This window comes from Coloeus monedula (assembly GCF_965178545.1).
Source record: "Coloeus monedula genome assembly, chromosome: 1".
NCBI lineage: Eukaryota > Metazoa > Chordata > Aves > Passeriformes > Corvidae > Coloeus > Coloeus monedula.
The window spans coordinates 4,968,609-4,991,945 of record NC_138781.1 but is presented as its reverse complement, the minus strand read 5'-3'; the positions used below and the strand labels follow the sequence as shown (position 1 = coordinate 4,991,945).

Below are 23,337 nucleotides of genomic sequence, written 5' to 3'. Positions count from 1 at the left end.
ATTAAGAAGTTGTTTTAATAATAAAGATTTTTTTTTTCACTGTTCATGATTTGTCTCGTCCCCTATTTAAATTTGTCATCTCATTGTTCAGCCATTGGATATTTCCATGCTTATCCTCTGTTTTGGACTGTTATTTATATTAGAAAACTGCAACTGCTCAAGTCATGCTGTATGTTCTTTACAAATAGTCATAATATTAGATGTCTGTGTTGAAATTTCCTAATACTTCACAACTTCCAATTCTGACTACCCTGAGGCTATCAAAAGCCACTCTGATCCTACAAGTCACCTGTTTAGATTTCCTTATTTAAAAATATTGGACTTCAGAACTGTGCCAGTGTGATGTTTACCAGCAAAAATGTTTCATTTTTATACAGCAAGATTATAATATTTAACATTTTCTACATTCAGAGTAAATGTATATGTATTGAACACTGCACTTATCTCTTGGTGATTCCAACATTTCTCTTTAGGGCTGTACAAAGTATTTTCCTATCTTTAACTCACTGGTAAATGATTTTTCCAACCATACTTTTCAACTGTCTTTATCATCTAAATTTCTTCTCCTTCAAGGAAGCAACTCTTTCTTTTTTCTGTTTCTAAATACCAAAATCACAGAATCATATAATGGTTTGGGTTGGAAGGGGCCAGAACAGTCAAGTAGCTTTGCATTTTCTATTGTCTTAATCAATTTATTCTAATTTTATTTCTGATCACTAATTGAACTCTCTCTCTACAATTGAAAAGGTTTTTAGAGCCATCAAGATTCTCAATGATAGTGATACCTAATAAAAGTTTCTTCAGCAACTTCTTGAATATTGCTGAGAATTTCCACTTAAATTTGCCCTAAAGCCTCTTTGGGTTGAAGGTTTTTCAGCTTTTGGAAACTGTCTTTTACACTTGTATTATTCATAATCAGAAATTACATGTAGTTCTCTAGATAGAAAATATCAAAAATTAAAATGTATGACAAGCTGAGTATAATACTTACACACACAATGACGAAGTCAAGCAAACACCAGGAATTTGTGAAATAACTGTGCAAACCAAAAGCTACCCATTTCAGAAGCATCTCCATAAAAAAGGTGTAGGTAAATATCTTATCAGCATAATCTAGGATAATTTTCACTTTTTTCCTCTTCTGCAAGTAAATATCTTCAAATGCCTGGAATTTCAGAGTTCAATTTTAAAACAGGTCAGTAATTTTACAGAAGATTATTTTTTAATTGTACAAGAATACACAGTATGGCTTATTATAACCATTTCATATTAAATTATGGACAACCATCACTTAGTTTTATACTTAAAAGCAGAAAACTAATTTTTTAAAATATTTTCACATTGGAAAAATCCCATACTTTCAGGTTTTTATGTTCAACACTTCAAAAAATGTCTGACAAGGGTCAATTGTGGCTAAAAAATTTTGGCTTCTCAAGAGAGTTGATAATTTTGAAGGGGCTGGTCTAAAATTATTCACAAAAAAAGATTGACTTGAATCCATTGACCAGTGTCTGTCAGACTCTGACCTTCCAAATGAGTCATCTTGAGCCAGCCTGCAGAGTTGTAATACAGGTATGGAAAAATTTGACAAACACCTCATCTGCAACTGCTCAATCCTGGAGTTGCATGTTTTTTCACCTAAACCTTGACCTTAACGTTTTAGGAAAATGTTTCATTGATTGCTGTTGTTCAAATCAGTGTTTGCTTATGTTTAAAGTATTTGCTGCCTTGCTAATTTATTTTAAAGTTTTTATCCTGCCAATCTATTCCAAATTCCTTTTAACACCTCTCATTATTTCCTCACCAACCCTTTCCAAATGTCTGTATTTTATCTTTCATCCACTTCTCCCCTGCTTTTCTGAGCATTCTTTCTGTGATCACCATCTCATTTAATTTCACTACAAGCCATGGACATGAGTGATGGTCTGGTGCCCCTTCATTTTAGCTGGTTCAGAAAATTTCATATCATTAAAATTTATAAACAAGCAAAAAATGGACAAGTCCCTTTTTGCAAGAGGACAAGTGTATCTTAGAAATGGGAAAGTTCTCAACACTGCAAGACATCTTTGCTGTCAAGAAATTGTTACTGTTTTGTTATTTTGCACCTGGGTACCCAATTAACTTTTTGTTCAACTTAGTTGGATCATACAATACATTAAAAATAACTCAGTTTCTTCCTTTCTTCAGTTTGGTTCCCTATGAACACAGAGGAGCCCTCACTGGAATCCCAGGGAGTTCCCCTGGAGGTTTTGTCAGGGGAATTTCCAAGCAGACAGTTCAAATCTATGGTTCAGAGAACAATCTGAATGTAATGTTCACAGACCTGACTTTATTTGGAAATTCTGACATCTACCACAGACCACCTTCAGACTATTTGGTTATGTTCCTTCTGCACTATAAAATGTTTTATTTAACAAGTTACTTTCAGTAGACAGTGAATATGCTTTCAAATCAAATAAATCTTCCCTTATTCTTCAGGAGAAATGGATATGATGAGAGTAGTAATGAAACATTACCTCACTACCAGTTCACAGCCACCTTCACTTTTAGCTTCTGATCATAATGTTTGGATGATTTTCAATTTACATTTTTACTGAGCAGGCAGCTTGCTTTACAAATTTAGAAGTGCTCTTATTTTTTTCAAGCTTTCCTTCAAGTAATTTCAGACTCTGGTTTAGCCTTGTAATTATCACAAAATGTAAAGAACTATGTTGAATGAAGAACTATGATTCCATATATTTAAATCCATGTGTTTAATCCAAGTGGAGGAAAGTATTATGACTTCTAAAGGTTACATTTATTACACTCTTGTCTCTCCCTTGGGAAAGGAATGTCATAGCAGAAGAAATCAATCCAATACTGTTCCTTTACTGACAAAAATTAATTCAAAAGTGGAGAAATTAAATGAAATTTACCAGTGCTGCGCTGCTCAGTACTATCATAAAAACCATAAAATATTCAAAACCACTATGGTTAACGATTCTGTAGCAGGTTTTTCTAAAGTTCCACCAAGTTCTGCCTGGAAACTTTGTGACATCCACTACACAACATGGGAAACTCTGAACACAACCTGAAAAGAGAGAGAACAGCATATTGGTTCAATGGAAAATGTTGAGATATGGATCTAAAAAGTACAAAACATCTAAAAAAGGGCTTCTACAGATTATAGGAAGAATGTGCTCTTTTATCTATGAGGTGATGCTGTTGTTGAAATGATCTGAAGCCAAAGAAAAGACAAAATTTTTATGCCAAAATAATATCTTTTAATAAAGCACATACATGGAATAACAGACAACTTCTTGTGCCCTGCTGCAGTGAGGCTTGTGGGCACAAAAGAAGCCTTTTCTTCTTTAAAAATGTGTTTATTTCTGCATTTTTTTCTTTTATTGTATTTTGAAAAGAGATAGATACTACCTAACTAGTAGCTGGGTAAATTATTATTTTTACTGATTCACTTTATTGCACTGCAGAGACATTACAACTGGACTCTCTGTTCACTGCTCTGCACCAGAAATACTCTTCATTAATGTGTAAAGGCAGCGGGATTGAACCATGAGAGTCAACAGAGTATAAGGAGATGTTCAGATAATCAAAGGCAGATATCCACACTGGGATGAGCAGGCAAACAGTTCCTGCTAATCTGGACATGTTCCAAATGGATATCTGTGAACACTGCTTCATTTGGCATTAGTGCAACATCAAAAAAAAAGATTCCTACTTTCTGCAAAGCAGTCCTTAGGCAGCTGTGAGTTTTTAGGTTGGGAAAACATTTCCAGAAGAACAACTGGATCCACAGTGCTGGCTTCAGAAAAGCTACGGACACCATGATATTTCTGCACAGGAGAAGGAGAAAGAAAAGAATTTATTTGCTTTTCATTAATAAGGTTACCAAACCTAAAAGAAATGAAAATTATCATCTCCTCTCCCCCACCAAAAGAAATTTGCTGTGTATAAATTATCTTAATGTTGCTGAACTACCAAAATAAGTTACAAAGAATAGGACAGAAAAAGCCAATCCCTACCCTTTGCTTCCATTGATTTAATTTAACAAGTTTCTTGGCTCCTTTTAGTCCTCTATGCTGGATTTGCAGGAAGGGAAATGTTTAGAAAAGGTTGTATTATGCTACAATTTTAGAGAAAACTCTTGATTTCATCAGGCCAATCTATTTTTAGAGATACAAATCATGTCTCAAAAGTCTTGAAGATGGGAAGGCCCAGCATATTCCATAAAAAGATAAAATTTATAATTACCTTTTGTTGCTCTTTCTTTGGGGGTGTTACTGTGAAAACATTTACATTTTCAGAAGTCCCAGAACTCTGATTGAAGCTGTTTGAATTCTGCCACTGTTCTCTGTGTCTTAATCTGTCTCCCTGCACGAAATAACGTAAATCAGTTGATTTTCCACTTCTTTTTTTTCCTAATAGTCATTCTTAAAAGGCAAAATGATTTAACAGAATGTTAAAGACATCATTGAAGTTTAGACCCGTATAATCACAGAATGACTTGGGTGTTTGGGTTGGAAGGGACCTTAAAGATCATGTAACTTCAACCCCTTTGCCATGGGCAGAGAATCTTTCACTAGCAAGTTTTTATTTTTGTAAAAAATTGAACGGTTTTCCTAAAATCCTTGTAAAAGAATGATGCTTCCAGTTACAGGCAGAAGTTCTAAGTGATCAGAATCAGTTCTCAGTCCTTTTGCCGCTACAAATTCCAAGAAATACCAGATTCCACTGCAGCAGGGAATGAATTTCTGTCATCAAATGCTTACAGGCAAGATATTTGAAATAGCCACAGATGATTCTAAGGTCATCAGCAATTTTTTGCCTCTTTGAGAACTTGTCCGAAGATATTCCACTGATGATGCTTCCTGATAGAACCAAAACCATACAAAATGGATCCTAGCAGTCCACCTAGACATTGACCCTGTGCTAATCCATCCAAAAAGAGATCCTTCCAATCCTAACAATTCTGTGATTCTGTGAAAAGAGTTACTATAGCTCCTGGGCCTTATTTGACCATCTCGAGTGGGTGTGACAGACACCTGAAATATCTCCAGTATCCCTAAATGCCTCTGTACAGCTGTCATGGCAGTAAAAACACCTCGCTCACACGCAGAAAGACTTGAGCTTTATCCTGCCCAACACAACAAAATCAAGAGATATAAAGGGGAGTCAAAAGTACCATGGAGGTGAACAGGTGATTAAAAAAGACAAACAATCCTAAGAATTTATTTTTTTAAGTCGTAGCTTCTGTTTACATTCCCTTTGGATTCCATGCAACTGAGAAGCAACATATAATCAACACAAGAGGTCTGCCTTCCAAAAAATCCAGGTGTAAGGCAAAGAGACAAAAAGAAAGAATGTCTGTCTTGATCAAACTTCATTTCTCAATTGACACTAGTAAATGGAAACAAAACAGTCAAAAGCAGAATTATGGATATTATTGAGGAGAATGATGAAAAAGTGAATATTCAACGTAACATTGAATAACCAAGACTATTTTGTATCCCTTATACTAGAAGAACAAAGAAAGTAAAACTGCAGAAATGACAGAAAGTATAATATTTACTGTTAAGCCTTTGAGATTGTATTTACAGATGCAAGTCATAATAATTTTTCAAATATCAATATTCCTTACCTGTTTTCTGTATTCTACAGCTGTGTGTAAAATGTGCCCATTATCACCTTCATTGGTGTAAGTCTCTGCTGCTGTAATGGGAACACAGGTACTGTGGCTAGTCAAAATTTCTTCATATTTCCTTGCTAGTGAGGAACTGTCTTCCACATGGTAACACTCTATGTCAAAGCAGCTGTTGTCTATATATTTTCTGACATCTGTCATGGCATAATTAGTAACCTCTATGCCTTTCCCAGAAACTTCTGCCAAAGTCTTCTTTTTGTCTCTTCTTCTGAGGCTTCCTCTCATTCTTTTGCAGCAGTAATCCCAAATTCTGTCTTTCACAGCCTTCAGGCTCTTGCAAATTTGTGCAATGGCAATCTGATATTTAGTCCCTTCTCCAGGCCCCTCTTGTCCCTCTTGGTCATCAGTGTTGAACGAACTCAGCAGCAAGGCAATGAACAGGTTGAGCACCTTAAAATAGTTAAAGTAAGTTGGAGACACTATTGCTAACAGAAAAGACACTTCAGAGACCCTCAGACTTGCTTTCATTAACCACTACAATGAAATTATTTACTATCATGCTGGAATATTGTTATAGCTTGAGATGGCTCCTCCTGGAAGGAATGGCAGGAGAAAAAAAAGGAAGGAAGGGAAAGTTTGGGTATATCAAATCTATTTTCACATGCTCTGATGTCCATAGTGTATGAGGAGGCAGACATGTAGAAAAACAGCAGGCAAAGATGAATTTTAATTACATCACCATCAAAAAGGATCTGGTATAGACCAACAAAGCAAGCAGATGAAAAAGATTTTGTCTCCCTGTATATTTACATTCGAATGACCTAGTGTAAACCCAAAAATCTGGGTATTGTAAAATTTTGATAACATGAGGGCAACTTGTTAAGCATTAAAAGCACTGAACAGTTTGGTTATTTGGTCCCATCAATAAAAAAGAAGAAGACATCTGACACCAAATTATCATAAGCTCTGCACTTCTATACCCTGGCTAGAAGGAATAATTTTATTTTGCTTCTGTGTCTGGTGTGAGAAAGAGAAAGACAGGGGAAAAGGGAAAAAAGGAGACAGAACAAAACCAGATGTCAAGTGACACCCAGAAAAGAGAACCAAGTGAATACTTTTCAAACAGTAAAGTTTGCCTCCAAAAAAACCAAAGTAACTGTATGCATTCAGTAGGGACTGAAAATTGACTTGAACTCACCACCAGGTTTCCTAGCACCAGGACAAGCAAGAAAATGATGAGACATTTCCTTTCTCCAGCCACTTCCATGCATTCCCACATAGTTTCAATCCATTCTCCACATAATATTCGGAATACAATCAGGATTGAATGACTAAAATCCTTCATATGCCAGCGTAAATTTTTACTGGTGTTTATTTTATAGTATTTTGTGTCATAATCAGTACCCAAAATCTGCATTCCTACTATAGCAAAAATAAATACAGTGATTGCCAAAACCAGAGTGAGGTTACTCAGCGCACCAAATGAGTTAAGAATTATTTTCATAAGAGTATTTAAGGCTGGCCAGGACTTTGCCAATTTGAAGATCCTGAGCTGTAAATAAAACACAAGGAAAAAAAAAAAGTTAAAAAGAGCCTAGGTAGCAGAGCACACATGAAAATCAGACCCTGCATTTATCATGTCTTTACTGCAGTAATATCATCATTTTTTCCCTGAAGAAAACCTTTTAATTGTTTTGATGCCATTAAAATCACTCCAGTTAAAAGCTCATGTTGTCTTACTATTTACCAACAAAGAAAACAGATTTAACATACTCATCAGTAACATAATATGAGGGTATTTCACTATACAACACATGTACTTTTAAGAAATAATAAATAATTACCAGCCTGAAAGGTGACAGATTTGTTCCAAAGCTCGCTAGGCCAATCAAAACAACCACACTATCAAAAACATTCCACTTGTGCTGGAAATAGTAGTAAGGATCTAGAGCAATGATTTTCAAGATCATTTCTACAGTAAAAATCAGGGTGAAGACCTGGAAGGACAAAAATGAGATTCAGAAAAAAAGTCACTGAAAAAGTCTGTGTCCTTATGGGAGTGTCCCAGTATAAATACAGGGTTATAACTCCATTTTCACTCTAACATAGACCTAATTTACCTGGTCACTTAGAGAAATCAGCTGTTGGTAATCTGGTTCCATGCCAGGGTACTCCATAGCCAGGAATAAGGTATTCAAGATAATGCAGACCATGATTAAGAGATCAACAAATGGATTCAAAATTATTAATTTCATCTTCTCTTTGACTGCTCTCCAGAATGGACAACAATTCCAAATTAGATACTTCTGAGGGAAATTTTTCCAAAATGTAGGACAGTTCAGTTTTGACTCTGGCAGACAAAGGAAAGCGACATATGAATAATCCTTTGTAGAATATAACCGACCAAACAAAAAGACCATCAGTCATTGAAAAGATGGAAAAGAAAAGTCAATCTCACATGAGCAGAATGGCATAATTGAAAAAAATTGTTTAGCTCATTCTGCACAAACTAATCCCAGACTAATAAAGGTCAGGCAAAACTTGCCCTTGGTAATTGCGAGTTACATGAGATATGAGAATATTTATTTTACTGAAATTTACATTTTGCAGCATAATTTCACCTAGTGGCTTTTAAAATAATGCTGTTTGTGACAGTTTGATCTCTTAGGTCGAGTTACACAATCACCACTGGAAAAAGAGGAAAGAATGACTTACTTGAATTATCAGTAAGAATTGTGGCTGCACTCATTAACCTCTGTCTGCGGACAGGATCATTGAGAGCATCCATTGACACCTCATAGGACAGCAGGATCTGCCTCTTTGGTTAGAAAGACAGCAGAAGATAATACAACACGAGAACATGAAGGTACAATAATTAGAATACAAATCACAATACAAAAATTATATCCAGCATGAGATAAATATGCCTTTTCAAACACACATTATAGTGAAGGTTTAACTTGCTGAAAGAACATAAAACAGAAAAAAATTAACACTATCAGGTGTTTGAAGGCAAACGACATTTCATCAAAACCAGTGCAATTTTCCAAGAAGTTGTTTCCTTCTGAAGATATTTAATTAGCAGTTATAATGCCATTATATAAGAAGGATAGAAACATTAACAGGGGGCAAGGGGAAAGACTCATTCTATCTTTCCAGTGAAGGATAAAAACAACAGACAAAAAGAACACTGACCATCAGTTTGAATAAACTATTGGCTATTTAACTATGAATTATTGATTATTAATAAATAATCATGTATTAATGTGAAAAATAGCCACACAGTTACTACAAATTATTGGGTTTTTTAGTCCTATTAAGCCTATCAAGATCTAACTAATATTGAAATCCCTAAAACTAGGAATGGGACTACTTTTGTTTTCATTAGAACTACCAGATGACAGGGAACCTGACAGACTGGGAGTGGACAGACTGACCACATCACAATGCACTGTACCTCAGTATTCCCTCTCAGCACAACTGGATTTTCAAAATTTTCTTTTTTGGGAAGGATAAATGAATAAAAAGATATCATAATGTTACTTCAAACTCTTATGATATTATGATTTTTATTAACATATTCTGTAAAACTGTTATTCAGGGAATGACACTGATATCCTTGGCTTTAGAGGTTTAATAATAATTATTTCTCTTTGTCACCCTGATATTTTAATGAAAATCTAAGCAAAACTTAGCTGACAGAACTGTCAGAGAACAGACCTATAAAATGAATTTATAATACAGTGCTAAAATGCTCATTTTCCCCTCTGTTTTTTTTTCTGAGTCTAAAGGGCTCAACTAGACTATTCTAATCATGGCCAGTGCAAATCACCCTTTCACTCTTTTCTCTAAGATTTGGTGTCTCAGAAAACAGAAACCTAGAAAAATTTGTGTGCCAGCCTGACTAAAGTTCTCAGTCTTCTTGTTGAAATTCACAGCTGTTAAGGAACCTTCAGAGTTGTGTTTTTGGAAAGGATAAGGACATTCACCAGCACTGAACTGGTTACTGCTGCTCATTGATCTTTAGCTGAAGGAAATAACTGGGGATGAGAAGTCCTCTGATTTAAAATAGGGATGTGCCCTAAAGAAATAGTCGAGTGTTTATAAACTCATTCTGTCCTGCCAAAAAGCTTCTATCCAATGTGCTTTTTTTCTTTGACTTAGCACCTTTAGCCTCTTTTTATGATGAAAGTAGAGAGGACATCGTTTGAGGAGTCCTCAGTTGCAGCAGAGCTTGTACTACCAGTAGTTGCTATAACATGAAATAAACAGCCATGTTTGTTGCAGATTATACTTATTTGGCTAAAGGTAAAAGTCTACATTGGAGCAGCTCACACTGATTGGATCATGCTCTAGGTTTTCCTAGAGGTATCAGAACTTTGTCATTCCCTGGACACAGAGAGGGGAGGGGACCTTGGAAAGGTCTGAAGATGTTATTTCTGAGATATAAAAATCCAGATTACATTTGGCATCCATCTTTGCAGACTTTGTAGCCTTGAAGAAGTAAGGTCTAGCACACAATCCAAATTTACCTCGTGTCTCAGACATCTCCTGCAACAGTGACAGACTTAGAAGAATGAAGTTAAGTAGGGGTAATCAGCCATAAGAAATGACTTTTATACTTGCAGAAGATATGACACCTGTTATGAAAAGACTTTTGTTTTCTGAATAGGTACAATAAGACACTACCATGGACTGTGACACAGAATTTCCTTTACGTGCAGAAGAACCAAACTACTTCACAAAATTGAAGTATATTCTTAACACAGCAGGGGAAACATTAATGACACTACAATAAACAAATACTTTACTAAAGGAGATGACAGGTGGCAGTTGCTGCCAAGTGGGTGATTTGGACTCCTTCAGCTCAAATATTTAACTTATTATAGCTAGGATTATGGAATTTAGAAGAAATTCTGCCTGTGCTGACTGCCGGAATGAGAATTTAATCAATTTTAGCTAGGATTATGTGTCTGAGAAAGACTCCCCTACAAGGATACTTTTCAAACATATGTAAGTTGGAACATTATTTCTTTTAGCTCTGCTATGGGAAAAATTCCATTTTCAGTGAGATGGGTGAAACAATTCTGTTGTTCTCCCAGAAGTAAAAGAGAATCTGTCACGTGATGAAACCAGTATAAGGGCATTAGAAGCTTTCTTTTTAGATATTGTTGAAAATAATTAAGTAATATGAATAATTGCCTGAGAATTATTTTGAAAGATTCAGCTCAAGATTAAAGTATCTAAATAAAGGTATCTAAATGAAGATAGAGAAAAATTAAAGTTGGGACAGTCTTCTAGAAGATACAGTATTTTGTCAGTGGCAAAGGTACTGTGGAAAAAATCTCCAAAATTATGCAAAGGAAGAATACAAGTCTTAACAGAAGTTTCTTAATGGATTTAAAAATGAGTGATCAGCAGAAGAGCCAGAAATCACTGCTGTAAACAAGATGTGAAACAACATGTGAGAGATTCAGCCTAACACTTAGATATCCATGTTTAATTTATCGATGTGTGCAATGCATTTAAAAATCCCATTATATGGGACACGTATGTTTCTGGTAAGTTTGATTCACATAAATAAATGTTTCTGAAGCCATTTGAGATGGTCTATTGAGACATTTGGTAGCTGAGACATCCACAGTCTCAGACATGGCACATAACATCTGTGCCCTTCCATAGAGGAAGTGAAAGCCAAGTAAGACACTAGAAAAGCTCTAATGTCCCTAGGTATCAATTTGTGACCTAAAAATTTAAATCTCCTCTTGACTCTGGGAGTTTAGAACCTAAGATACTTGTAGAAACCTACGAAACCTCAAAAAATTCAAACCCTGGACACAATCCAGTTGCCTAAATCTAGGAATTTAGCAACATTTGAGATGCTGTAATGTTTATGAGATACCCACAAAGTGCTGGAAGATATGCCAAAGATATCAAAGATATCTAGAACATCCAATATATGCAAGAGCATCTAAACTGGTGCTAGATGCTTAAAGTCTGGAAGTGAATCATGCCCCTAACATCAGAAGTCCTCATACTGAACTAAACCCTATCCTAAATATTTAGAACAGAGAATTAGCTGTCTGTAGAAAAGAATAATAATTAAAAAATAAAATTAAAAAAAAAAATAGTTAGGTCTTTAGGGAAACACTAAAACTTAATAATTCTCTACATTTATTTCTGCAGCACAACCAAGATGCTGACAGATCTTACCACAGCTCCCAGAGCACAGGTCTATGATTTGCCATAAGTGTACTACTGACAGACACTTCCAACTTCCCTTTCAGGTGCAGGTAATGCTGGCTCCCTGTGGTCCCAAAATCTCATCCTTGAATTGTCATATCACATGCAAATCTAAGGAATGTATTGTCTATTTCAAATACTTACAAGCTTCTTGTGGCAGCGACCAGGCTGTGAACGAAATATTTGCTCCTCATTTTCTTGGTCATCTAAAATTAGTTTTTGCCTTGAAGTAGGTGTTTCTTTATTATTTTCTTTTCCTTCTGAATTTTTCAAGTCAGCAACTGACATTTCAGATCCAGCATGCAAGGCCTTACTGCTTTCTTCTGCAGCCAGCATCTGCAACAGGAAAAGCAAAAGGTCTGTCTGTTAATTCAAGGCAAATGGACTAGGATCATATACATGTAATTATTATGTTGTCTGAAAGATTTGCACTGACAATTCCTAGGTTTCAAATGTTAAACTGCCATAAAAAGACAGGAGTACCAAATGCTATTCACAATTCTGAAAGACAAAGCAGAGTTATCTGTGAGTTATTGTAATTAAAGTCTGCCCTGGTCACTTTAAATATTGTATTTTGCATCTGATTTACAAAATATTACGGTTTATCCTTTTACTTTCCTTTTCTTGCTTTGAAAAGGACACTGAATCCAAGAGAGCAGAAGACTAAAGGCTCAAGCTAAATCCTAAGATGTTAAATTTTCCTAAATACTAATCCTGTTGAAAGAAAAATAGAAGGAAGAAAAAAGAAAAAACAGAAGGAAGAAAAGCCTAAGCAAAGCCTGGCAAGCTGGAATGTCAGGCAGAGAAACATTACAAACCTGTCAACAACTGCTGAGGAGGAACTCGGTAAATTGGTGGTGCCTCACACTTTAATGATAAAATTTGATAGTTGCTAGGGAATCTTTGTTTGATCTCTTACAAGTCTGACTTTTCTTACAGCTGGCAATAAATCAGGGCTATCTTTAATTAAAGGTAGAAGATAAAATTTATCCACTCATACTTCCTTCATGTAGTAATATCAAGTAGGGATACCCAGAGAAAGGAATTTTTGGGCACAGCAATAATGGTGCTGTACAAGAACATGGAGTGCAGCACCCATGCAATACCATACAAGTTACTTACTTGCCAAAAAGCATTCTTATACAATGTCAGGTCTGCAAATCCTAAAACTTAGTATGTTTTAACTTGGATTCATGATGGTTTTTGTATCACAGGAATGTTTATGTATTTAAACATATATACACATACATACATGCATTTGTAAAGATATAAAGAGAAATTTAACACTTTCTCATTTCTCAGAAAGTATTGTAGGAAGCCCATGTTTAATTCAAAACATTTTTTCCCTAATTCACAAACAGAAGAAAACAAAAGGAACTACAGATTATATATGATAATTTACAAACCTGTTCTTTCTCTATAATTTTTCTGGCATCCTGAAGTAGTTTTTCTTTTGCCTCTGTTTCAGCACGAGTAGCTCTATTTTCCTCTTCATACGCCATAGTTACCACAGCCAAGATCAGATTGAAGAGATAAAATGAGCAGAAGAAGATGACCCCCATGAAAAAAAAGATGCAGGACACTCCAGATGTACGGATGGTCTGTGAGGAAAAGGCAAAGGTGGTAATAAATTCTTAACAAACTAACATTTACAAAGCGATTTCAAAATAACTTTAAACAATTTATTTTCCTACACAATGCAAAAAGTTAATGTACTGCAGTGTTTTCAATGAACAACAGTAGGATCTGCTTCTGGTCTAAGTTATACATAACAATGTCACGTGCTGCAGAGAAGAATTAACAAAATCCATCCTTAAAATTAACATGAATATCTTCCAGCAAATCAGGCAAATGATCATCGAAGTTTAAGCGATGAGAAGATAACTTCATCTGTTAAGATATAAAAAGGTGACTGTGGAAGAAATTAATGAAACTCAGTAATAAAGGTGAAAGCTAGGATTATCTATACAAACATGAAAGATGTTTTAATTACAGAATCAGAGGCAATATTTAGACTGATTATCTTATACTTTTTTTAAATGGTAGCAGAGGAGATGGTTAAAAATTAGGTTTTGAGACATTAAAAACTAAAAATCACATGACCTTCAAATGGCAGAAGAAGTTGCATCCATTTAAAAAGTCACAGTTAATAAAGGCTGATGGAAAAAAGAGTTAAAATGGACCAATATGAAAGGTACAGAACAAGGCAGAGAGTATTGTTCCCATCTAGCAAAAGCACTGTATAGACATAAGGGATCCAGAGAGCTCTCTACAGGCATTTTTACCTCATTTTTTAAAAAAACCACCGAATTGAAAAGTTACATTCAACTCTCTGAATCAAAACATAAAGGCTCCAATTTTTTTAGTACCATGTTGCCAAAAATGAAAGTATGTTGAGCCAAAAGGTTTGGTGAGGAGTCAGCACTTAAAAGGAAGACAAACAGACAATGCGACAAATCCTCATATTCCCTGCAGTAGCAGGGAGCCCCTTGGCTGGATCTGCTCCATATCCCAATCCTTGGGTGGTTGCATACAAGTATTTAACTCTTATTTAGCTTTTAACCACTAACCCGAGCGTGTTCTCCAACAAAACTATGAGCATTCATGGCAGGACTGCTCCTATCCAACGTCACTTGCAGAAGGCATTACAGCTCAGTCACTCGACTCTACTTCCTTAATACTTACATTGATTTTAAAATAAAATTGGTGTCAGTAATGTTAAAACCAGTACAGATTTTTCTAGTGGACATAAAATTCTAAACTGCCCATCTGAAGTCATTCCAGCAGGTAAACAAAGTACCCACTTGTCTGTAGAGACGCTCCCAGCTGTCCTGGGTCATCAGACGGAACACAGAGAGGAAGGCCCAGCCAAAATGGTCAAAACTTGTGTAACCAAAGTCAGGATTATTCCCAATCTTCTCACAGGTGTAGTTTTCTGGACACTCATGACTAACCACAAAAGAAATGTTAAACAACACTTATGTGGAGATTCAATTGTACCTGAAAGCATCCAATACACAGCAACAAATAAAGATTTGCTCAGCTTGTCTGAAGTTATGCTTCATATTCCCCAAAATATTCCTGCCAGAAGGGCTGATTGATATCTGACCATCTCAGAAATCCATTTGTCTAGTAAAAAAACTAGACAGAAACATTTGTCTGGGACTAGACAAAAACTCTCACTGATGTAGGATATGTCCAAACAAATACACAGAGAGGGGAACAATGGAAATACCTTTACTTTTAGATAGTTCACCAAGATGAGGAGAGGAGAGTTTATAAATATCTAAAAAGTCTTTACTGATCTGTGCCCCTTCTCATTTATATCATTCCGCCTTACCATTATACTCCCAGTGGTTAGCAACAGAGTACATATAAAATTGGCTGCATCCTTGTACTTCATTCTTTCTCTGGTATGAAATACCTGGCTTTTAATTTAATAACACACCCACCAACCCATTTCTTCTGATGAAAAATCATCACCACTCCTTTACACCAAAAATAAAACCACAGTACATCTGGAAGAAAAAATTAAGAAAGTACTAAAACTGCTTTGTTCACTTACTTGGGATTTACACTGTACCCACAGAGCAGTATTTCAGGAGAGTCATTCTGTCTGTAGCAGAGTTCTAATAAAAAAAAAATAAAATCAAGGAATCATAAAATCAGAAGTTGTCAGTTTCTACTTTCTGACAGTAAACCAAACATTACTTCCCATTATAAACACTCTGATGGATCAAAACTCTGTGAAAGATCCATTCCCAATGAAGTGCATATGGGACTGATTCTCAGCTGATCCGTCTGACAATTTAAAATATATAGTAACAATTTGCTGCACAACTAACAATGTAAGATTTTATTTATCTTTAGGCAAAAAAAAGAATCTCTATGAGAAGTGGGCAAAATCCATGAAATACAGAATAAGTGATGGAAAAAATAATTCTCTCTGCAGTACCCCTAAAATTAGGATCCCTGTGCAATGCACAGATAGAGAAGAAAATGCTTATAGAAAACTCAGTCTCTTCTATCCCACAGACTGCTGATCTTTATCCAAATTCAAGATTCACTAATCTCAAATTCAGTTGTCCCAGAGACTTCATACTACTATTTGTGCAAATGGAAGGACAAACCTTCTTGGCAGGAATACATGGAAACTCTATTTTAACATCTCTGTGAAAAATCAAGACATACATAGGAAGATACACAGATTACGTAAAGGGAAAAAAGAAAAACATTTACCTTCATCATTTGGTACATATATCTTGGGATCCTTACATAATGAATCATTGTACAGAGTTTTATTGAGGACACATTTGGATTTTAAATTTCCCATAAAAAGCTGGAGGCCTATTAGTGCAAATATACTCAAACAAAATACAGTCAGGATCAACACATCCCCGAGTTTCTTAACAGACTCAACAAGTGAATTTACGATGACTTTCAGACCTAGGAAAATAAGATCCAATAACATGGAAAGTGAGAAAAGGAATGCAATGATGTTCCTGTATGACAAGACACGACAGTTCCAAGTTTGTTAATGACAAAGGAAAAGTATTGATGTGCGGCTTTGATACTAAAATTAAACAACTTCAATGTTTAATTCCTGCTAAAATTCCAGAGCAAAATCAAAAATCTATTTGCAATTGCGTGGAAATGGTAAAGTTAATATCTATAACAACCATGAGATACATAGTAATTTATAGATTTTTCAAGTGAATTTTTGCAGCTGGACTCTGAAATCATACTTTGGTATCCTAATTAAGGACACGACTTACAAAAATATTGAGTATCTGGATGGCGTATGCAACATACTGTTGAAAGTATTACACACAATCCAGACAGTGGCTGTGGTCAGTAAGGAAATGAATGAAAATCTCTCAAATTGTGAAATCAGCTTTCTGGGAAACAAACCAGAGAAGGTTAAGCTAATGAGGTAGAACACGAAACCAGAAATATGGTGGTTCAAATATCAGCATACGGTGGGCTGCTCCAGGGAGACAAATTATAGAGATAAAGGCACTGAGCTAAATAAAAATGAACACCAGTGATAGAATAAAAAAAATGCAGAAAATAAATTTGCCTCTGTCAAAACCATTTGAAGGAAAGATGATTTAAAAAATTGTTAGGATGCTGCTGAGGGTGCAAAACAGTCACACCTTGGGATTCCTTGGGGTCACAAAAAGTGACCAGAGAACTGGAAGAAAAGAACAGAAGTGGAATTAGAATTTGCATCCTGGTGAAGCAGAGCAAATATCAGTAAGGTGTTGTCATGGTTTAAGCTGGCCTATTCACCAGCTATGTACCAACCCTCTACAGATGTGTTGTTCCTTACCTGGTATTACTGAAATAGCTTTCAAAGTCCTCAGTACTCTGAAAGTTCGAAGAATTGAAACGTTGCCAACTCTGTGAAATGCAGTAATGTACCTGGAAAATTAACCCACACTGAAATGAATGACAAAGATGGAGCTTTTCAAAGCACTTCCTTATGGAGCAGGCAGTAATGAATACACTGGAGAAAATAAATAGGTCAAATATTTTCTAAGATATATACCTAAAATTAGGACTCTAAGTCCATTTCTAGGTATGGATATAAAGTAATGGGGCTTTGGAGCAGTGCCTCTGAAAAGAAATACAGTAAGCTCCTACTTAGTGTGGATTTGAATGCTTTAACTTTGGAAGAGTTTATCCATCAAAATGTCAATAAATATAAAACCTTAATGTCATAACCACACTCTCACACTGAGGCTTCTCTCATGAAAGTATATGTTGCAGCTACCTCAAAACTAAACACACACTTCAGCAGAAGGAAGCTGAGCAACAGCAGATTTATAACATGTCTATTCTGTACCACATAGGTCTTTCTAACATTTAACAATCAGTGACAACTTGAGTATTGCAACTGGTTTCACTTTTAGCATTTCAACAATTAGAAAATTTCAGAAAATCAGTATTTTAAAGCATTGCAATTTAACAGGTTACCCCATATTTTCTAAGATTTCTTTCATGTCAGAAAGGACATGAATTGTGCTCCATCTCATGACAAGGTCGTAACTGGTAACAGAATTCCATAAATAGTCTCAATAACAAAATCCAAGACAATGGTTGGAAAGGCAACCTCCCCCTCAGAGCATGACTTTGTCAGCAGCAGATCAGAGCACATTGGCTTTGCCTGGTTTGTAAGATTGAATAATTCTCAAGCACCTCAGTTACAACTCAGTAATAACTAAATAATTACACTTGAGTTAGCAGCCGAGCTCATTTCCAAATAGTTTTCTTTGTTGTACTGTAAGCCATGGAAACAAACAGGTGGAGGTACTATATAGTTAAGTTGAACACAAATTAATTAGAGGTGCAGCTAGGGAAGAAGGACCCCAAATGAAATTTTTCATGCACTTGTTGAACTGTCTTGTGATAGTTGTAACTATCAGTAACTATGTAGTGATAGTTGCTGATGATCAACAATATGCAAGCTCCTAAGCAGTTCATCATTACCGATAAGAATAATTGTTCATCTACACATAGATGTGTGTGCTGACACCTGTGTACATAACCTATCATTTACAAATCAGGAAAAACCTACATGTAGTGTTACAAACTACTCCCTTTTTTTATTCTGCCACCTGACAACTTCATTTGGTGCCTTTAGCTCTCATTGTAGGAAAAATATATAATTTATTCTCTTTTTGGCTTTGTGCCATACACTTCAGCTGTGTTCCTGCTCTGTAATTGTTCTTTCATGCGAGTTTTACTCTATTTAGTTTTTTGTTATGTGGAATTACAGATATACATCTTCACTGCATCTTTTTTTAATTCTGACATGTTTTGACATGTGAGGAGCAAAACTACACAAAATCCCGAATTAAAATACAGGCCACACAGTGAAATAATGTGTGTTCTTCTTCTTTACTTCTTACCCACGATGTCTATTTTCTACCTCCTTCTCTGACCATGACTGCATGCTGGAGTGGTGCTTTTACAAAACTGTTTAAACTCCAACATCATCTTCCCAACAAGTGAAAGCTATTCCAGAGCCCATGAATTTGCATGTAAAGAAAGGTCTGTTCTTCCTTGAGCAACACTTGACACTGGGATTTCATCTATTATTTATCACCAAATCATTCAACACCTTGTGACCCATTTTGGGTCCTTCTCGAATGAGTTTCATCTGATCCAGAGTACAACTAAGACAACATAAAGAGGCAGGCTTGGTTTGGGCTGTCTATGCAATTGCCTCTTGACAAAATTTAAATATGGACTAAATTGAGAACAATCACACAGTTCTAACATGAGCTTTTCATTTAGGCCTTACTTTAAAGTCTGTTTTTCTCATGGCAGACATGCAATTGTGATTCAAGCACAGTTTAGCAGGGAGGATGCCAACAACTGCAAGGAATTTCAGCAACACTGAACAGTATTTCCTCTGTGTTTTTGTTCCCTGAGTGTAAAAGAACAACTGAGTTTTACTTACATTACAATAGTAATAGAAAAATCCAAGCAGTTCCATGGGTCTCGAAGAAAGGTAAATTCATTCCAAACAAATCCTCTCGCTACTATTTTTATCAATATTTCAGTAGTATATATGGCATTGAAAACATATCTGAGGAGGAAAGTGTATATTAAAGTTACAGAAATAAAAATATTATTGAGACTGATACACATTCAGGCACATTTCTATCTTTTTTCTGATTTAGTCCCTGCATGGAGATAAAGGTAGAAAATGTGAAGCAAAATAGGACAGGTTGCATTACTTTCAGAAGCATCATGGGGACAAGATGTCTTCCTGAAGTTTAGTAAATTTTCCACGTAAATCTACAAACACAAACATTCAAATGAGCATTTGATGCTATTTCTGGATGAAGGATAGCTCACATTTCCTTAGGAAACATTTTTAAGACTGTGTTTATGTTCTAAAGCAGGCTGGAAAATTTCAAAGCCTCATCATTCTGGCAGAAAGATAATAGCAAAGATTTATTTCAGCCTGTAAAGTTTGCACATTTTATATACTTATTCTGACAAATACAGTGTAACTGAAAGAAATCCTACAGAAAATTAAGTTATCACCATGCTTACCCCAAAATAAAAGGAATTTAAATTACAGAACTTCTGAGGCTCCAGGCACATTTTCCAGATTTAATTCTGGAACATTAACTCAAGTTACACTGGATACAGCACACAAGTACAAAAGGAAGCAAGACATTACAAATAAATGGTTTCCTCGTGGGAACAACTGACTTAGGAGAGTTACCAGGAAACAGGAGGAAAGAACAGAATGAATATTAATTTCTTTATAGCTTTTGCATGAGGCAGCTATAATAGAAATTCAGGTTATTGCTGTAGAATGAGAGATATTAAGTTAAAAGCCTGCTGCACAGTCTCTCTAAGAGATTTAATCCTCAAAAGGAAAAATGGGCCAACCTCCTGTATTACACCAGATGGCAAAATTAGGCAACACAGAAAAAAGGGCATATGGTGAGAGCCTCTAAGAAAAGGCACTGAAGCTCCACAAAAGACTCTGTGATATAATAACAATCCTCAGTCTTCCTCAGAGGTCTGTCTGAGAATTTTCAAGCCCCAGAATCAGATCACCACATTATTTAAAGTTTTCAGGCCTGCATGTTAGTATCCTTGGAAAAATAGTGAACAAATGGCCACTGAGGTACTCACTCAGTCCAGTAGGCTTGTTCAAGAAGCTTAGGGACAGTCATAGCCATACAATTGAGTAACACAGTACATGTAATAATGGCAACAAAAAATGTGAATAGTAAGTTAAGGAAAATCTGCTACATTATAAAAAATGAAATTCATAAAAGTTGCTGATTTCCACACACAAAAACCACACAGGCATTCAAATAATTACTTTTCATTTGAATATGCTCTGAACTTTTCATGTGTTTTCCAAAGAAACTTATAGCAGAATTACAAAATATCCTGAGTTGGAAGGGACCAAGAAGGATCACTGAAATCCAATTCCCATCCCTGCACAGGACCATCCTAAGAATCTCAGCAAGATCAAACCTTCCTAGCTGGGTAAAATTCATATTTTAAATATAAAAATGAATTATCTGCATGTGGAGACAGTTTTGGAAGTTAGGACACCAGTGGGACATAATATGTTTAACATGTTCAGACATGTTCACCTAAAAAGACCTATTTCCACTAATTAATAGTTCCAAATAAAATCAGAAAAAGCAGAAACAGAGGAACAGAATGACAGAAAATGGCACAGAATATTTTAAGATTCAAATCAGGGAAACCAGTGAAAGGATATGAATGGACCAGAATTTTAATTGTTGCTTTTCTGACTGGATTAAAAGGATCAAATATAAACAAGGTAGGTGTGGCAGTAAACCGGAAAATTGTCCTCCTTTCATTTATCACCATAAAAGTCTATTAAAAAAAGGATTCAGAGTATATGAAACACTTAAACGAATTACAAATTTCTGCAAAAAGTTAATGTTCAGTTTTTCAAGTCTGCATCTAGAGCTATATCTAACTACAGTTAGGAGTACAGCTTTCCTTTATTCTTACTTGGAGCTGTGATTATACACATTTTGAAGGAAAGACAGCAGCTCTGTAGAAGTTCTTTATTGCCTGAGAGGAAGAAGCCATAATGGGAATGAATACGAAGAGCAAGTAATCATATTCACTTAGTCAAATTAATTAAATTACTACTCTGGCACTGTAAAAATGCTCTTAATACCTTACTCTTGGACAGTTTTATAGGCTACAAGAGATTATTTACAAAATACACATTGTGTAGCCCTGCCAAAATCCTGGACAGTTAAAGCAAAAATTTTAATTTTGAAATATCTCTACATGGTCAAGTAACACTGTATATTGCCTCTAAACTACCTTAAGGTCCATGCAGCTCAGCACTTTTTCCATACAGGAAAAATGAAATCTCTTGAAGGAAAATCACTAATTCACTATTCCTAACACTAAACACTATTCCTAACTTCAGTATAAATTTCTTCAACTCAACCAACGTTAGTTTCTCTACATCTTCAAAGTATCACTTTGATTACTTTGAGAAAAAAATATCTGGAAGATCAAAGTCTAAAGCATGTTTTCTGATAAAATTATTATACTCCAACACCTTGTGGTATACATTAAAACAGGAACTGGGACTGGATGGAACCTTCTGCTCTTCAGAGCAAGTCCTCCTTGACAGTAGCAATCATTTAATTTAAGTATTTACTTACTTTATACACTGCTATAGTCAGCATCACCAACCACTTTGGAATAGCATGGAGTATGTGCAATATAAATATGGCACAATAAAAAAAGCCAGTGAGACATAAAGTTACAGAAAATTAATTTAAGACAATGAAAATACATGGATTTGCTACACAGAGTACTGGAAATATCACAAATGTGCCTCCCTTAATTTGTATAATATTTGTAATTCAGTGAAAGCATCTGCCATTCCAGCATGATCTACTGTTGAACAGGCACTGTTTATACAACAGGGAGTTCAGCCCCACAGGCATCAGAGAAACTGCTCTGGAAAACAAAGCATCACTTACCCCAGAATATATTTACTATTAAAGTGCACCAATCACATATCATGTTTTCATAACTAATTTTGATTCTTGACTGGAACTTAAAATACGTCTTCATTCTATAATACAGAGCATACCTTAGCACTCCCCCCAAAAGCTGTCAGTAAAGTTCAAAGGTCTACCTACAGAATCATTAAATGCCAGCATCTCCTAAATAGAGCTTTTACTATCCCTTAAGAGTTCAGCAGGCAAAAATAAAAAATTTGGGAAGCTTTAACCTTGTGATCACTGTAGTATGGATCAAAATCCTCCAGGGGTTCCCCAATGAGTTCTGCTGGAATGTCCCCATACAGAGAAGGCAGCTTTTTGCAGATCTTCAGATCAAGCTGAGGAGTAAGTTTATCTTCTTCAACTCCTTGGTCCTTATCCTTTCCTTTGACTTGCTCTTTTTTTTTGTTGGCAATCCTTTCCTCAATTGCTGCCAAGGACTCGGGGGTGAAACGTCGGAAGCTGTTAGTTTCTGATGGCCAAAACAAGGGATCCATTTTTCCTTCTGTTTGTTTCCAGTGCTAGAGGTAACTTAAGAAAGCAAGCTCTTGACAATTAGAAAATACCAGAAATAACACCCAGCTTTAATATCTATTAATGATTTTTTACTTCTCCGAAACTCCGTATCAAAATAGACTAAAATAGAGTAGAATAAGAATAGACTATTTCAATTGAAAAGAATCTACAGTGACCATCCAGCCCAGCTGCCTGACCAGGGTTGACCATTTTAAGGCCTTGGGCACTGCCCAAATGCCTCTTAAACACTGACAAGCCTGGGGCATCAACCATCCCTCTAGGAAGCCTGTTCCAGTGTCTGAGCACCCTTTTGGCAAAGAAACACTTCCTCATGTCCCATGTACACCCCCTGCAGTGTAGCTTCGGACCATTCCCACATGTCCTGCC

At 35.7% G+C, this 23,337-nt stretch overlaps 1 protein-coding gene across 1 annotated transcript in view; it reads right to left on the bottom strand.

Moving 5' to 3' along the window:
* LOC309579770 (sodium channel protein type 5 subunit alpha-like) overlaps positions 1 to 22,931 on the bottom strand; it is a gene marked incomplete at both ends in the record, with an annotated part of 33,813 nt that extends 10,882 nt beyond the window's left edge. Inside the window, 18 exons of the mRNA XM_082293245.1 lie at positions 992 to 1,165; positions 2,916 to 3,070; positions 3,719 to 3,833; positions 5,639 to 6,091; positions 6,840 to 7,193; positions 7,486 to 7,638; positions 7,762 to 7,991; positions 8,357 to 8,459; positions 12,029 to 12,220; positions 13,291 to 13,485; positions 14,689 to 14,833; positions 15,450 to 15,513; positions 16,124 to 16,330; positions 17,217 to 17,308; positions 19,353 to 19,481; positions 20,549 to 20,574; positions 21,161 to 21,271; positions 22,665 to 22,931. Coding sequence (XP_082149371.1) covers positions 992 to 1,165; positions 2,916 to 3,070; positions 3,719 to 3,833; positions 5,639 to 6,091; positions 6,840 to 7,193; positions 7,486 to 7,638; positions 7,762 to 7,991; positions 8,357 to 8,459; positions 12,029 to 12,220; positions 13,291 to 13,485; positions 14,689 to 14,833; positions 15,450 to 15,513; positions 16,124 to 16,330; positions 17,217 to 17,308; positions 19,353 to 19,481; positions 20,549 to 20,574; positions 21,161 to 21,271; positions 22,665 to 22,931 — 3,165 coding nt within the window. The remainder of the gene's footprint in view (positions 1 to 991; positions 1,166 to 2,915; positions 3,071 to 3,718; positions 3,834 to 5,638; positions 6,092 to 6,839; positions 7,194 to 7,485; positions 7,639 to 7,761; positions 7,992 to 8,356; positions 8,460 to 12,028; positions 12,221 to 13,290; positions 13,486 to 14,688; positions 14,834 to 15,449; positions 15,514 to 16,123; positions 16,331 to 17,216; positions 17,309 to 19,352; positions 19,482 to 20,548; positions 20,575 to 21,160; positions 21,272 to 22,664) is intronic.
* Positions 22,932 to 23,337: the final 406 nt, after the last annotated feature.